The sequence below is a fragment of the Melospiza melodia genome, chromosome 6 (assembly GCF_035770615.1).
Source record: "Melospiza melodia melodia isolate bMelMel2 chromosome 6, bMelMel2.pri, whole genome shotgun sequence".
NCBI classification, from domain to species: domain Eukaryota; kingdom Metazoa; phylum Chordata; class Aves; order Passeriformes; family Passerellidae; genus Melospiza; species Melospiza melodia.
This window is the reverse complement of record NC_086199.1, coordinates 75,202,121-75,219,008: the sequence shown is the minus strand read 5'-3', so window position 1 is coordinate 75,219,008 and position 16,888 is coordinate 75,202,121. Positions and strand designations below refer to the sequence as shown.

The following is a 16,888-nucleotide window of genomic DNA, read 5'->3' as shown; positions in this document are numbered from 1 at the left end:
TTGCATGGACCCTGGAGTCTGACAGGTGCTTCCAGCTGCTGCTTTGATCTGCCAGGCTATCTCGTGGCATCTCCTGGAAAACATTTATGCCTCTCCCCTCACTGCTGAGCCCCTTGCAGGTGTTCCTGTGTTCACCACACTGCCTGGTGCCCTTCTACATCTTTTATGGCTGGGGCTCACTTCTGCACTGCTTGCCAGCCGAAGGCTAGCTGTTCTTTGGCTACCCTTAACAATGGTATGAAGTTAGTGACTGTGCTGTGCTGTACTATCCACCGTAGGCCATCTGTAAGTACACGGTAGTCTTGAAAGACATGGTGGGTACAGTGATCTGCAGGCATTTGTTCCCAGAATATATCACATCCTACAAAGTCCTTTATTAAAGCCTCATAACTCTGGCAGACAGGGTTGGTCGTTGGTAAAACAAACTGGCTAGAATAGAATTGCATCTCAGCCTGACAACACTCTCCTGAAGGTGTGGAGTGAAGTTGAGGAGAGATCTATAGTGCTAAGGAATGATGGTGCCAAGACAGAAGCTGGAGAGATCTACATTAGGATAGGCTATTCCCATTTTGGGAAGACTGTGAGGGAGGTCAGGGAAGGAACATAGGGACAGCCTGTGATATAACAGTGCAGGCTATCACTGAAAGCTATTAGTACTGTTTTTACAATAAGAAAACCAATTTGGCTTGTCTTTTTCCTTTTCAGGGTTTGACTGGAGCCTTCACTTTAAGTGGGAACAGATTCCTATAGAGCAGAAGATGTCCAGAACGGACCCAACTCAGTCTATAAGGTACACTCTGACACGTGGGGTACACTTCTCCAAATACCTTTACTAAGCCTTCACCAGTGTGGCAAGGAGAGTACAGGGACTGCCTTGCTGAGGACAAAATGCCATAGTGTTGGTGATGTTGATGATGACAAACTCTTCCTGTTATTTTCTGAATACATTGAGGTCTATACCCTAAGTGTGAGAGTACTGCTCTCTGAATTTTGTAAGAAGAGTGATTATTTACTGTCATGCACACCACCTCTACAAGCCACCTCTTCTTTGTTCTTGTGTTCTCCCTAACTCAACAGTCTGAATGCCTCAGAAATCGTTTTGGGTGTTTTAATTGCCTCCATCTTTCAGATGAAAACTTAAAGAATGAAGCAGATAAACAGTCATCCTACATGGGTAAAGCAGATCAGAAAGCTGAGTCTTACCTAGTAATGTGGGCATAGAATTACTCCCACTACTAAATCTGCATGTGCACAGACAAAAGAGGTTCTGTTGGCTGGAGCGGTTGTTGCCAGCCTCACTGCAGGGTTCATGGCTCTGAGACATGTAGAATGTAGCAAATCCTGATATGAAGAGTTATGGTGCTTGTCTTTATAGGCAGACAGCTCCCTGTTTGTAATTTAAAAGTATCATTTAATTCTGCTGTGTAATTTGTGAGCCTCTGTTTTACACTCCAGAGGCAACCAGCTTGCTAACAGCAGAGCAGTACATGCAGCAGCCTGTCACACCACGTCTAATTGGTGAGCACAGTCATCAAACAGTGCCCATCATTCCTTCACACTGTGCATATTTGTATAAATGCAAAGTACACAGCATTACTCTTGTAGTGCTTGCAAGACCAAGTAACAAAGCCATGAGGATGATCTAGTGAGAGGTATCTCAGAAACCTGCAGCAGGCTCACATTTCAGCTCTGCAGTTTTTCTCTTTTAAATGAGGTATGATTAGTGGTGCCAGGACAAATTGTCTGCCCTTTAAAATTAGGTTTGTGGTGCTACATATATGCATGATTATTTTTTCTGGATTTCTGCTTTCTCCTCCAGAACCCCTGTCATAGCAGGAGGCATCTTTGTGATTGACAAGTCCTGGTTTAACCACCTGGGAAAATATGATACTCAAATGGACATCTGGGGAGGAGAAAATTTTGGTAAGTTTAGGATGTTTCAAGGAAATGACACACTAATGCAGAACTGCTTCCCAGTCTTCATTGCTTACCAGAGCTTTTTTTTTTTTTTTGTGAGAGATCTGATCAGCATGTCAGTGTAAGGTTAGGGACATGGTCAGGTAATCCCCAAGGGGGTCAGATCTGAATCACTGTCAGCATAAAGTGTGTGTGGTCAGGGCTACACTCTCCTAAAGGCATGTGTGCTATTATACAGGGGCTTCCACAGTACAAGAAAGAAAGAGGAGCCTCCTCATGTTTAAATTGTTGCTTGTTTTTGGAGACTATTCCTCCAGTTCTTCTCATGACGTTCTGTGTTGCCACTCCTGCAGCCTCTTCTTATACCTGTTTCTCTCTTGCAGATAAATCTGAATTGCTCTCTCAGCTCAGAGAGATATTTTTCCTAATTTAACAAGCCTCTTTGTAAGTGGAGTTTGGTTACAAATAGACTCAGAATGAAAACATTTAGAAGCAGACTAGGGCATCACAAACATCTGAGGAATTCAGTGTAGTCTGTCCACTCACATGCTGTTTTGGAGTGTGGTGCTTAAACCCATCTCCTTGCACTTAATAGTGGCACAGATACGCCAGGCATCTCTCTTGGCCCCGTGTGAAGGGATGCTGCAATGTCACCAGGTGTTAATGACAAAAGCAAGATGAGTGTTAAAGAGATGTTCATGGATACCTCAAGTATTTAGGGCATTAATTTGGAAATGGTGCAGATGGAGCTGAGAAGAAAAAAGCCTTGCTTTTTGTAACCAACTTCAGTAGATTTCTCTGTAGCTGACACTGCAAAAAATAAAAAAATCTGTTTGTATACGTTCCATAAATGTCACAGATATGTAAATAAAACCTCTCAAAGAAGGATTTGTATGGTGTTTCCTAGCACCTGGAGAACCAATTAGAAAAAATGAAATAGTCAGGAAGAGGAAACCTTTATTTCTCTGAACACAGCTGGGAGAGCTGCCTCTTTCTGAGATGCTTTCTAAAACCATTAAATAATATCTTGAGCTGATAATACACTCTCACGGTACCACCTTTAAAAAAAAAAAAAAGCCTAATAATGAGTGTTCTGCTTTCCCAAATCTTGATTCAGTTTTATGGTATTCATTATATTAAAAAGAGATATGAAATGGTGCTTGCATAAGAATCTCAGCAGTCCTGGTAGCATCAGCTGAGCACTGTGGCAGAAGTCACAGGAAGCCTTAACCCAGGCATGAAGATCCCTCCCTTATATCCCTCAGGAGCAGAGTCAAGCTCAGCTCCTTGCCATCACTAGCCCTGCTCCAACTGCAAAGCCAGCCACTTGGCCATGCTGCCAGCCTCTGAGCTGGGACTGTGTAGAAGCTGTAAACCCCAAAGATGGAGAAGGAATATTTCTTAATATTCTTCTGCCCACCTGGGAGTCCAGTGTTGTAGTTTGGTCCATATGTCAGTAGCGTAATGCTAAGTAGTGCTCTCTGCCATAAGCAGCAGTAAATTATTTGCATGCTCACAGCCATTCTTCTATATAGAGCTGATCAAAACCACAGAATCACTCCACAGAATTTGCTTCATTCTCCTTGAACTAGCTCTTGTAAAGCCTGGCAGTGGCTGGGCCAGGCTATATGTGACTCAGCTTGCCAGTTTTGCCTTGTTAGGAGGTTTTTCTGTGAATTCAATGTCTTCTGTCCCTTTTCCCTCAACCTCCATCAAGTTTGTTGCTGCTGAAAGCAGAGGGATAGAAACCAACCTGGATTTGACAACAAAATCTATTAATTTTCCTTGAAGAATTCAGAATGGTTAATTTGACCTCTTAAAAAACAGTTTACCGTACTTAATTGAAAACTGGGTTTTCTGATCAAGGAAAAATATTGATAATGTTCTGAAACATTATTTATACTAAATACTACAATTTTGGGTGGGAAGGGACTGTTTGACTTACGTCCTCATTTGTAGATGAGGGAGTGGTTCTGTCGAAGATGGTGTGAGAAATCCTCTTTGGAAATGGACATCACTTTCAAGTTACACATACCAGACTGAGAGTTCTGGTTTTGTTGTAGGCCAGAGTGAGTCAGAAGCTCATTCCAGGAGAGCAGATGTCAGCTGGACACATCACCACACAGAAACTTAATGTCTTGGGTGGTTTTTTTTATTTGTTCATTCCTAAAACCCTTCCTCTCTTCAAATCTGGAACTCCCTGTTAAAAAGAATCTGAAAATAATTACCTCTGGATAAGAGTCAGAGAAGTGCAAGAGCTACAAAATGCATTCTAACCAAATGAGGTCTTTTACTGAGAAGCTGCATTAGATGCACCATCTCCCCTCACCCTGCAACTCACTGTTTGAACTACCTCTCAGTAGGGAGGGAGGAAAGCTATGGAGAATGATGAAGGTTGGGAGGATGTTAGTGTGTATGCATAGTTTCAAACATCCATTAGATCTGGATACATAATTTCTTTTTCATTTCTAAGCATCAGAGCTGCATAAATCGGGCATTACTGGAGGGGGATCCCCGCTGAGTCAAGTTTTTGAAGTAATCAGTCTATACAATATGAAGCCCCTTGGTAAAGACAACCAAACCACCCAGCTAATTTTCATTTTCCTTCTTCCTTCTCTTTTCATCACCACATGAATTGAAAGTGGAAAACCCCAGTGGTGTGGCAGTGATTAAAACAGTGAGGACAGACCCAAAAGCTTGAGCAAGGTCACATACCTTCTGTGATGCAAATAAGTGCCTGCACATTCAAAGCTCCATGCTCTTCTAATCTTTTAGCAAAATGTTGAATCTAGTTTCAGGATAGGGTGGATTTCTTCAAGTAGCAGGATTCTCTCTGTATTTTCATAGTCATGCTGTATGAGACTGGTATCTGCTCTGAGCAGTTCCCCCAGCAGAGGCAACTACAACACAGTCAGTTGCTCTAGTTCATTAGTAATAGAGCCAACCAAAATGAGAAGAAGGAGCTATTGCAGGGATAACATACAGGTGTGAGGGAGAGGACTTAGCTCTAGACATTGACTCCCTGTACCCTCTTGTTCTGTTCTTTTCCCTGATCTTCTAAACTCCCTTTCTTCCTCACATGATTTGCTTTACACAGTAAGGTCTTCCTTTCTAATTCTATCTGTGTGCAGGGATGACAGTAACAAAGTCTGAAACAGGGGCTGTGTGTAGGATTAGTCTCAGTCTGTTGCCAGATGCCATCCTGAGCAGCCTTGAAGACCTGGTCAAATGCAAAGGTGTCTCGCTGAAATGAGACCACAGAGGAGCAGGACTGGAGAAGGTTTGGAAGTCCCTGAGCTGCAATAGTTGCCTCCATTTTAACAAAGGGAGGACAGTTTCTCTGCTCCCACCATGGCAGTGCTTTCCCTGATTTTACTGATGCAGGCAATACACCTAGAGCAGAAGGGCAAGAAAAGTGCCCTTCTCAGGACTGTTGCAGCTGTATGACTCTTGGGGTCTCTTCCAGAGCTCTCTTTCCGAGTGTGGATGTGTGGTGGCAGCTTGGAGATTGTTCCCTGCAGTCGAGTGGGACACGTGTTCAGGAAGCGCCATCCCTATGACTTCCCTGAGGGCAACGCGCTGACTTACATCAAGTAGGTGTTGGGTACTTCCTGGGAGCAGCCAGGCCACCTTTGTCTTGGACATGTCTAAATAAGTCTGAATTCTCTGGTGTGCTTTTCCCTGGTAATGGAGAACAGCTTGTGGCTGAGCATCTGTTCCCAAGGGAAGGATGAGTTGCTGTTTTCTGTGAACAAAACCTGTTCCCTTTTCTGCTGTTGGTATTAGTGTTTCTCATTCCTTCGCAGTCTCTGGTGAGGGGCATGGGGAGCAGTATGGCAGAGAGACACCCTGGCCATTCACAGATGCTGCCCTGTGACATGTGTGGAGGTATCAGCAGCCCTTGGACATCTCTGTTGTCTCTGAGCTGTACATGCTCTAAGATACACCCTGAGGACAGCTTCTACTGCAGCACAGCTGGGAAGAGAAGGGAGTTGAGATAAAGGGCTTGACAATGAAAGTGGTCAAGTGCTGCTTCAGGGCCCCAGGGAGATGGTGAAATCTCCATCATTGGGCATCTCAAAACTCAACCAGTCAAGACCCTGAACAACATGACCCAATATGAAGCTAGCCTGATTTGGACAGGAGGTTAGAGGTTAGACAGAGCTGCTTTCCAAACAGTATCCCAAAATGTTATTCTAATCTGGGTAAAGAGATACTGTAAATGAGTGTGTTGGTGACAATCAGGCCTGGTGTCTCTGCAGAGGAAGTACATGCAAAAAAGTAATGGTAAACTATGGCTAATAAATGTTTAATTTCTGAAGTGTTCTTGCATGGCTTCGTAGACTTAACACAATCAATCTCTACCCACCCATTCTGCCTACTTGGTTTTGTGTTTGGGACTGTCCCCCACTGCCTGCTGAGGTATAGGGGGTCTGCCCACGCAGGGCCTGCTCCTGGGAGGGCGGGGAGGGCAGGTTCTGCAGCAGAGCTTCCCTCAGCACAGCATCTGTTCCCCCTTGGTGCAGGAACACCAAGCGCACGGCGGAGGTGTGGATGGATGAGTACAAGCAGTACTACTACGAGGCCCGGCCCTCGGCCATCGGCAAGGCCTTTGGAAGGTAAGCTGCCCCACACCTTGGTACGAGGGCTCTGGTAAACCCCTTGGTAGCAAGAAGTACTTTTTAGGTCTTCTCTGGGGCTAAGTGTGAGAAAGAGAGGTGCTCTGAATGCCTGCCTTGCCAAGGAGGTTGTAGCTTGAGTGTCTGGCTAACAAGGTTTGCTACTAATTCACTTAATTTTTTCCTCAGTAACACTGCATAAATCATTTGTTAGCAGAAGACCAAAGGGATCTGTAATGAAATTAAAAGACCAGACATTTGAAGTGGCTAGACAGGAATATTTTTCTATCACAGCATCCAGCTGTTGTAGAAATGTGAGCTGTATCTTGAGCTTAAGTTCCTGTGCAGATGGAGATTCCCAGGGCAAGCATGGCTGGCTGGCACATGGGGCATGTTGCACTTGGTGCACTCCCCACTTTCCTGATGGATGGAGGGCAGTTTGGCTGGTTTGTAGAGCAGGAGAGAGCATGGCTGATGGTAAGATCTAGAAACACAATCTGCAGAATTGTGCTTCCTACAGCACCTTTGCTAAAGCTGTTTTCAGGCCACATGGGATTCATTGTTATCAGCTTAACAGTTCTCTGTGACCCAGAAATCAGTGATGGACACCAAACCTAGGATGAGAGGAGAGCTTGCTGTCTGTGCTCTCAAACTCCCAATGACTCCCAAATAAATGTAAAAATCCCAGGAGTGCTGCATTTCTGTGGGTTTTATCTGCCAGTGAACAAAAGGCTATTGTTGTATCAGTGTAGGGACTTGGCAAATGTAGTTGTATCTCAAATGTGTTTGCACAGGATAATGATGCATCTCCTACTTATTTATGACAACCAGGTCACTTTTATTCCTGTGCACTTTGCTTTATAATCATGATGCATTACATATCTTCATAAAAATAGCGTTGCCTACCTAATTTATCAGTCCTTGAGCTGACTGCAGCAGCTGGACTGGGACCACATAGCAAGTAACCCTGCTGCTTGTGAAGGAAACAGACTATTGCATATTGTGTGTGGATCTATTGCTCATGTGTTTTAGTGGCAAAATCTGCAGTTCTTGTTTGCACAGACTTCCTAGTGACTTTACTGGCAGCATTGGCTGAATAAAAGCTGGAGCAGAGCATAAGACTTCAGGTAATTTCCTGTAGTAACAGCTCTGTGAACCTGCATTAAGTTTAGATTTTAGTGTGCAAATACCTTTGACACCATCACTGACAATTTGCCCTAAAATGGACCCTCCTTCCCCTCAATTCCAGTGTGGATATAAAATCTCAGAACGTTCCCCTGAGGTATGTGACCTCATGTATATGTACAGTGGCCTCTGTGGGCTGAGGATGGAGAGGTACACGGATATCACTGAAATTCCTTCCCAACACACAAATGTAGTGTTAGAGCTTAAAGACAAGAGTTTCTGGTTTCACTGCTCAGTAGGACTGCTGGAGGGAAATCCTCTTCTTCAGCCAGCTAAAGCCAGACAAATCAGCAGGACTGCCCCAGCAGACAGCTACTGAGGTGTTGAGTTAATGTCCCTTTTTACTCCCACCCTCTCCCCAAACTGCTTAAGAACAAATAAATAAGTTCTTCAGGTCTCAGTTCTCCAACCTCAGCTTAGGCCTGCTGCCATGAGCTAGAGACATGTTTTAGCACACACGGATGAATCATCTGAATGTACCTGAGCACAAACACTTTCTGGGCCTTTTCAGCAGCTGATTGTTGTGCAGGTTTCATGGTTTGCCTCTACAGGGGCACCCAGAGGCACAAACACTTGCCTGATCTTACAGCAGTTTTACTGCAATGTATTATTTAACGAGGTAGGACCTGGGCCCTGCCATTGCCCTGAGCCAAAGGAAGTTCAAGAACAGCTCTCTGAAGGTGTTTGCTTTCCATTTCTATTCCCTGCCACTTGCCTCTCTCCTCATCTTCACCTCAGGTCACTGCCAGTGCTCTGAACCCAGCAACAGTTATGTGGGAGAATGAGTAATGGCAAAAAGTAATGTAATTTCCCTCAAACCTCCTGGCCAGTGTTCATTGTTCCCCTCCCTCCTGTTCACTGCCTTATGCTCAGCAAACTGCCTGTATTTCCAGCGTTGCAGACCGAGTGGAGTTGCGACACAAACTGAACTGTAAATCCTTCCAGTGGTATCTGGAGAACGTCTACCCTGAGCTCAAGTGAGTCAGTTCTTTGCTTGTAGAAATCTCTGAGGGATTTGGGAAGTGGGTCACAATGGAAACATGAGCCTTGACAGCAGTGGGCAAAAGAGAGACTTAGGCTTGGAAAAGGTTTTCTCTGTTCTTCTTTTTTGTGAGAAAACTCCTGTGTTTTCCTGGCTTGTATTGTCCCAGCTCTGCGAAAGGTCTGCCTTCTGTTCTGCCCCACACAGCTGTCCCTTGGAAATGTGCAACGGTGGCGGTTTCAGAATGTAGGGTGGAGACAAGAGCCAGTCCACTACATCCCTCCCAGTTTTGACTTGGTCTCTGCCCAGTGGATTCTCTGTCTGGAGGGAGCTGAGCCATGTAGAGCTGGACAGCCTTAGTGCAGAGGTTTGGGTGGTTCAGAGAAGGCTCTAAGGAATGCCAGAACCAGCTCTTCCTGTGGCTTCCCCTGCCCTGGGTCAGGACACAGAAGTGTTGTGCCCTTGCCCAGCTGGGAGGCAGCCTGGGTAGAGCTGTGTTGTTGGCAAACCAGCACACGTGTATAGCTCAGGAAGGGCAGCACAGCTTTACACCTCAGTCTGTGGCTGTGAGTGGAGGCTGAAACATCCAGCTGCAGTCTGGCCTTGACAGATCTTTCCTGCATTCCTACCAATGAGGCAAGAATATGTGTTAGCTGGGGAGAAGACTGAAAAGGGGGGAGGAAGAAGCAGAGCAAATCAGTGTGGATATGGCTTTTTGCTGGAAACAGCCTCTTTCAGAATTTCAGAATCATAACATGAAACTGCTTAGGGTACCCCTAAAGAGCTTGGTATGCCTTCTGAAACAAAAGTACTAGTCCTCTGACCAAGTTCTCCCTTGATTTTTGCCTCCTCCAGATATTTCCAGTGGACAGCATGATATTGTTCATTTTCTGTCAAATATAGGGAACTGTGTTCAGTCAGGGGCCAATTAAGCCCTTATGAATGTGGAAGTAATTTGGTGATTTCTAGTATGAAGTACTATGCAACTGTCATTTTATTTCAAGGATTCCTGAAAAAGAGTTGATTCCAGGAATAATTAGACAAGGAAGAAACTGTCTGGAGTCTCAGGCACAGGATACCACAGGGACTGTGTTGGCTGGCATGGGAAACTGTAAAGGGTCCGTGAACAATCCACCTGTCTCTCAGGTAAGGCAGGCTTCAGTTTGCTCCTTCCCTTTTAATTACCTGAATGAAGAGGCATCTCTGGTCTTGGTGGGTTGATATGGAGGTGAAGGAAGGAGGAATTTGACCCTGTAATCATTTCAGTAGTAAGCAGAAAAAGAAGCCCATCTCTCAGAGCTCTGTTGGCTCAACAGACTCAGCAGTCAGGCATAGAATGTGAAGGTTTTCATCTCTCAGGGACAACAGGTGCTCAGATGCTCAGGGAGTGACAGACTCATTGAGAATCATTTTGGGGCTGTGTGTGGCTACTACCCTGGCATGTGGGTATGAGATTTTTTGGGATTAGAAACATTCCTTGCTCTGCCAGCTCAGTTGTAGTTGCAGATGACTTGAATTGTGCTGTATTGCAGCTGTGTTCCAGTATAAAGCACAAATAGAGTTTAAATAGCTGACCCCAGTGGCAGTAATGTGGTGCAGTTCTCCTAACTGCAGTGGAGCTGTGATGGTATATACAAGCTGAAGATCTGCACTCAGACTCTCTGTTGGTGACTGGAAGCAGCTGGAGAAAGTTAAGGGTCACAGTAGGGTATTTTATGCCAGAAAATACATACTCGCATCTGTTATCACATATGCACATCTGTTAACAATTGGAAACTAGTTTGCAGCCAGCATTCAGTGTGCCATTTAACCTGACTCATTGGTCTGTGTCATTACCATCTGAAATCTTTGAAACCTACTGCATTTTGTATCTCTTCCTTGGGGAAAGTATAGTAGTAACATTTGATTGGATCAGGTATTCTTCTAGTCAGAGGAAGGAAAACATTAATCAACATGTCCCTTATGCATGCTGGCGATATATGGATATGCTTGCATGTGTTTTGCTTTGCTTAACAATTTATAGGTCTCAGATACCTGTTAGAGAACATATCTGGTGTGTAAAACATGCAGAAGCAGTTGCACATCATGTATGTCAGGGCTCCTTGCTTTGTAGGCCTGCATCTGTAGAGCTGCAGAGCAGAGAGTTGCATGGGATCATGGGTTAGACACCTCAGATAGTGAGGGGAGCCAGCTGCAGACTTTGCAGGTGATGATGCACCAAGCCTGAGCATCAACTTCTGATCAAGTGACATCTGCTGTTGTAGGTGCTTCCCAGGGAGCCTTTTGTAGGAAGAGAACAAAAGATGGAGGTTTTTAAAGTATCTGATAGAAAAAGATCTCCCTCCCACTGTTGGGATCCTAATGGAACCTTCCTTTTTCTTATTCCAAAGGAGTGGATATTCAGTGACCCTTTAATTAGACAGCAGGACAAGTGTCTTTCCATTGCCTCCTTCTCTACTGGCTCTCAAGTCACACTGGAAGCTTGCAGTCAAAAAGATGGCAGACAGGTGGGTAACTGTGCACCTTTCTCTCAGCAGGGGCAAACCCAGCACTACCAAAGCACATTAAAGTCCTTCCCATCTTCTGCATCTCCCTCTCTGGTGTGTTTGGTAAGCTTGGATGCATGACAGAGTGTGTGAGCAAGCAGGAGGTGCAGCGTGTGGGTGGCTGCTCTGCCTGGGCCCTTGGCAGCAGGGCTGGCTCCAGCTCAGCAGCACCCCAGCTTTGCTTCTTGGGTGAGTTTATGTGCAGCCAGATTGGTGCCTGGATGAAGCATAGCACCAAAGAGAGGTAGGTGTGGCAACTGCTTTGGGATACCTAAGGGAAGGGTGGTATGTGCTATCATTTGTTTATTTAATTTGAAGTGAGATACCTGTATTCTTTGTGCTGTCTTTGGACATGTGAGCAGACCTTTAAAACTGAGTGCATGTAACTCATTTAAGAGATACTGTCTGACATAAAGCACTGCATGTTCCACCTGAGCTGCTCCCTAGAGGAAAAATACACAGCAGCAATGTTCCTAACAAAATGCAGCTCTTTGACTTATGCTGTTTCCAAGATGTGCATCCCTGATCTGTCAGGACAAATCAGTCCTTTTGCCTTCAACACTAGCTAAGGGATGGCCTCTGCAATGGCTGGGGTGCCCTCAGCAGAGATGTGATGTGTCTTTTTATCAGAACTGGGCAAAGCACAAAAGGGAGCAACACAACCCTGGCAGACAGCAGATTGGACTTGTTTCATTCCTAGTCCCCATGCTTCCCTCTACAGCAAGAGAGAACAAGTTTTCTGTCATCTAAGGCTGTGCTGACTCGGCTTTCTGACATGTCTGTTGTTGTGATAGCCCAAATGTAGAAGACAGCTCAGCTTTGACAAGTTCTCATCAGCATTTTATTTTTTCAGTACTTTCTAATACTATATGAATCCTTGAAATTAGTTTTTCCTGAAAGAAAGCACTGAAATTCAGTCCTGCCCATTTATGGAAGACCTGTGGAGGGTTGGTTAATGCAGAAATGCCTTGAAGAGTTGTCACCATGAATACACTGGGAAAACTCTGAGTTTGGATTAATCTGCAAGGGTATCCCAGGTGGGCTGTGCTTGCCTGCTCCTTTTTCTTGTTGGCAATCACTCATCCCATTGCTGTGTAATTAGGTCACTTAGTTTCTCCTTATGTGCTTCACAGTATTTTCTTCCCTGGCAGCAGAGAGGACTTCAGCAGCTGCCAAAATCAGCTGTCTTTCCCTGCTTCCTCTGTCATGGAAGGACAAGGGTCCCTCAAGGAGGGTGGAGACAGGCTGCATCAGAAGCCAGAAGAGAGATTAATTCACAGTAACACAAGCAGGCTTATTCTGCTGCTGGAATAGAATTTATTGAGTCTTGATGTGTTGATTATTTACAGGCTCATTATAAAGACATACACACACTTAAGAGTGTGAGCTGTTGTTTTCCATTACCTTATGTGAGCAAACTGCACTTACACCAAGGACTCAACCTAGCAGATGATTTAACCAACTGACTCTAAGCAAGGATTTTGTTTAAGCATTTCAAATAATTAGAGACTGATTTGAATTACAGCTGCCATTCTAACTGCCTTGCAGCTGAATGGATAAGGTGGAGTGAAGTGGGAGAGGTGCATTTGAATTTTTAATGTAATTTGAGTTTAAATGTTCTTAAACATTTGGGTCGTTTTTGTAGTCCCAAACTCCCATTTCAAATTTCTGCTTATAAAGCCAATTTTACTTGCAATGCTCAAGTTTGTTGTGTTCCTAGGGAATCTTGTTATGGTTCTTTTCTTTCATAAACAAACAGTAATTGTTGTTAACACTGACATTGGATTTTAATTAGCTAGAAGTCAGTCATTTTGTAAACTATTCCTTTCTCTCTCCTCCTGATATTTGAGAGGTTGATTTCCAAGAAAGAGCAAAGCTGGAAGGAGCAAATTCCCTCAGCTGCCCTACAGCTTGCCTTGTCTCCCCATGGATACTCACAGCCCCAAGGGCAAGTGCTGGGGGAGAGCAGTGCTTCCAAACTGTGCATGAGTGTACCCACTTCTCAGTTCAAGTGGGCTTCTCAGAAAGTCAGAGGAGCTGAATGGAGGGTGGAGGGAGGGCAGCTGAGCTCCTTTGCAGAGCTGGAAATGCCAAGTAAGAGCCCTGAGTGTGTGATGTGGTCTGAGTGGAGGAGGGTGAGCGTGGGCACCTTGCACATCACACACATCACACATGCAGCATCCTAAGTAATGGAAGTCCGGCTTTGAGCATCTTTCCTGTCACTGTCATCAGAGATCTGTGGTGAAAGATGTTTGGATTTTTCTGGATGTAGATTTCATGTCTGTGTCTGAGTCATGAAAAAGCAAAATTTCTGACAAAAGATGGTATATGTGGTAGCTTTGGTTTTTAGTGTCCCAGGAGTAGATTGGTTAGATCGTTATGACAGCATCACAGAACTTCTAAAGTTGGTTTCTGCTTTCAAACATGCTGAAGCTGTGCCCATGCTACACAGCTGTTCTGCATTAAGCATGTCCCAAAGATAATTTTTTGTTAATTTTGAGTGCCCAAACCAGTCCATTTGACATATAGGTAATACTCTAGCGGAGGCTTTGGAGTATTGTAATTTGTGTTTAGACTATTATCTCAAAATAAGTCTAGAATTTTTTAAGCAGGAGGATATGAGACAATAGTCACACTTCAGATAATTTTTGGTGCTCTCAGACTCCCTTGGGTTGAAAGAAACCAGAAATGAAATGTATTTGGCAACATGATCCTGTTGATCATTCAACAGCAACAGCTGGCAGAAGACCAGCCAAAAGCTATTCTGCATAATCAGAACTAGGTTTCAAAGCAGATGGATGTTATCCATAATGTTATTTGGAGAATAGCATTTTTAGTTGAGTGCACAATAAATTATTGCCTTCAGCTTTGTTTTTGGCTCTGACTGACAGTAGGAGTGGTGTTTTAATTTGTGTTATAGCGAGGACAAATAGAAGGCAAAGTGAGAGTCAGACCCTAAAACAAGAGAATGAAAATGAGAAACATTGACACAATATTTCCCAACAGAACAAGAAATGGCTGAGAAATCCTATTAAACAGCTATATTTCATTAAAATGTTGTGAAGGAATGTGACCTCAGCCTGAAAATGAGGACACTAAGTGTTCTTGTGAGACAAACACTATTTGAAATCCTGTGTCGCTTTGTATGCCATTGGGAAATTTTTCCCACTTTACTTCTCAGTGAATATTGCCTGAAGATGAATGCAACTTTATATAGAGTATCCAAAAAGAAAAGCAGAGGAAGCCTGTCTGACTCAGCACCTTCATGACAATAAGCAGGTAAAACAATATAGGCAATGTGCCATGCCTTGAAAGTAGTTTTCAGGAGACAAGAGTTTCTCTTAGTTGTGATTTAGTTTTACAAATTTAAGTGCTCAAAGGAAGACAGTACTTGCTGGATGCTGATGTGAACTTTTCCATCTTCTGTCTCTGCTTGTGTATTTAAAATTTAGTGTTCAAGACCAGCTTCAGGCTGCCCATGGCTCTGCAAATACACTCAATTACAACTTACAGCATCCTTGGCTAGTCCAGTTATCAGCTCTCCATACATTTCTGTTTGAAGCATCTCAGTCCTCATGAACAAAATTTGCCTTTCTCAGCTGTGCCTCCTGAACTTGGTCAATTCCATTGTTTCACAGTTAGGATTTTGAGAGAAACCCTGCACTACCTGGATTACTGGGGGTTAAAAGAAAACTTTTGATTACCCTGAAAAATTAGACTAGTATAAACAATTTCAGCTCTTGTGTATATTGAATAGAAGACGACTGGCTATTTCTGACTTTTCTCTTATTGCATGTGGAATGCTTCTATCCAGCCACCTAAAACCAATTTGAAATGATAGATTAAAAAGATGGAGAGAGAGATACGCAAAAAAAACTCAGGGGAATTTTGAGCTGACACTGGGGAAGAGGATCAAAACACAATATTTCAAAGAAAAAATGGTTTCTTTTTTTTTCTTCCTCCATCTTCACTCCAAACCTACTCTGACCAGTAAACTGTACTATCTCCATTGTACAAGAAAGGGAGACCACAGAAGATTTTCAAGCCAAAATTTCTCAGATTGTGCAATGCCTGTATCTTCCAAAAGCTTTCCTTCCACGTACAGTCCAGTCATAATGTCTGGGTGTAGGAGAAGAGACTACTCCCTGTATGCAGGAGGTGTCTACTCTGCTTTTTTGGGTTTTTTTTTTGTTTTTTTTTTGCTAAAGGTGGTCATTACTGCTGTCATTTAAAACTTACCAGTCTAAGCTTCCCTTGTAGTCTGTGAGAAAGCTGGGCCCTCCCAGAAGGGGCTTGTACCTATGGGACCCCTCCATAACTCTGTCACCGGGTAACTGGTTTAGACTAAATGGCTCCTTTCTGAGGTGGCTGACGGTGGGAGATGAGTGTCCTGGCTCCTGTTCTCATCCATTGCCACTGCCCACCCTCCTGGGAGCTCTGGGATATCCTGTGTCCCTGCAGGGGAGGATGCTGGGCTGTCTTTGGTAGTCCTGTGGTCTGCAGTCAGGCCTCGTGAAAGCTTCAGGTGAAGTCAGGGGAGTTGCTCTGGTATCTCATGAAGGGCAGAAAAGCAGAGTATCTGATCAGAATAGGTAAAATTTGTCATTCTGAAGGTAACCCGTGTATTTGAGATGTGGAGCCCTACTTTGGCTTTTACTGTGGGTGTGCTTTATAACAGCTGCATACATGGCACCTCCCCACAGCCCAGATGAGCCTCACCTTCGACTCTCGCCATCTCTCCTCCTTCCCTTCCCCATCCCACCCCACTTTACTTTGAACAAAAGGATCTGGGGTGGGCTTTCCAGTGGTGTGGCTCACTGAGAAGCTGACTGATTTTGTTAGCAGCAGTAGATGTGCTCTGGGGAGTGTTTGCTGCTGTCCTGCTGGGCCTGTTGCTGCAGACTCTCCCTGTCACAGTGGGTACCTGCTCTGCAGGGATGGCTGCCACAGGAGCAGGGCTCTCCTCTGAAGGAGTAACTTGAGCAAGCCTCCAGTGGTGCTAAGAAAGAAGAAAACCAGCGCCTCTTGCTCATTGGCCTTGTCCTCCATCTCAAATCTCAGCGTATTCTTTTGCAGCGGGGTCTTTGGTGAGCTGTGGGGTGTGTGGGAGAGGCAGCTGGCAGCTTCCTCTCACACATGCACAGTGGAACATGGAGAGTGAGGATTCACAAATACAGAGGTGGTGGGAAAGTGGAGGGCAGGGAAGCAGGTGTGCTTTGGAGAAGGTCAAGAGGCTCTTGAGTGGGGTGTCTGTGGCACTGGGGGACACTGCTGGGGAGGCTGTTGTGCAGCAATGGCACCAGCCAGGCACAGAGCACAGCTTGCTGATGGAGACACCCCCTCCTTTGCACTCCATCATTACAGCTGCTGCTGCCTGATAGTAACTCTTCCTCAGCGCTTCATAGGGAGGCTCCTGCCAGATGGGAGCCAGATGGCTCTGGGACCTGTGTAGGCAGTGAGTTGCAGCAGCTGGTGAGGGCATTGTAGTGCAAAGACTGCATTGTATCTTCCTGTCCATCATCACTGCATTCCTCTGCCCCCTTCTCCGTTAAAATCAGCTTCTTCCTGCTGCACAAACAGCTCTCCTTTAGTGTTGTCCTGTCAGACAGGGCTGACAATACTGCAAATTGATGCTGCCT

At 44.7% G+C, this 16,888-nt stretch overlaps 1 protein-coding gene across 3 annotated transcripts in view; it reads left to right on the top strand.

The window, feature by feature from the left end:
• The window catches only part of GALNT16 (polypeptide N-acetylgalactosaminyltransferase 16), a 75,477-nt gene that overhangs the window by 53,584 nt on the left and 5,005 nt on the right, over nt 1-16,888 (top strand). For all 3 annotated transcript variants that reach the window (XM_063159263.1, XM_063159265.1, XM_063159264.1), the window contains exons 8-14: nt 706-790; nt 1,820-1,923; nt 5,384-5,510; nt 6,444-6,536; nt 8,615-8,698; nt 9,708-9,849; nt 11,094-11,210. In XM_063159263.1, coding sequence (XP_063015333.1) covers nt 706-790; nt 1,820-1,923; nt 5,384-5,510; nt 6,444-6,536; nt 8,615-8,698; nt 9,708-9,849; nt 11,094-11,210 — 752 coding nt within the window. The remainder of the gene's footprint in view (nt 1-705; nt 791-1,819; nt 1,924-5,383; nt 5,511-6,443; nt 6,537-8,614; nt 8,699-9,707; nt 9,850-11,093; nt 11,211-16,888) is intronic.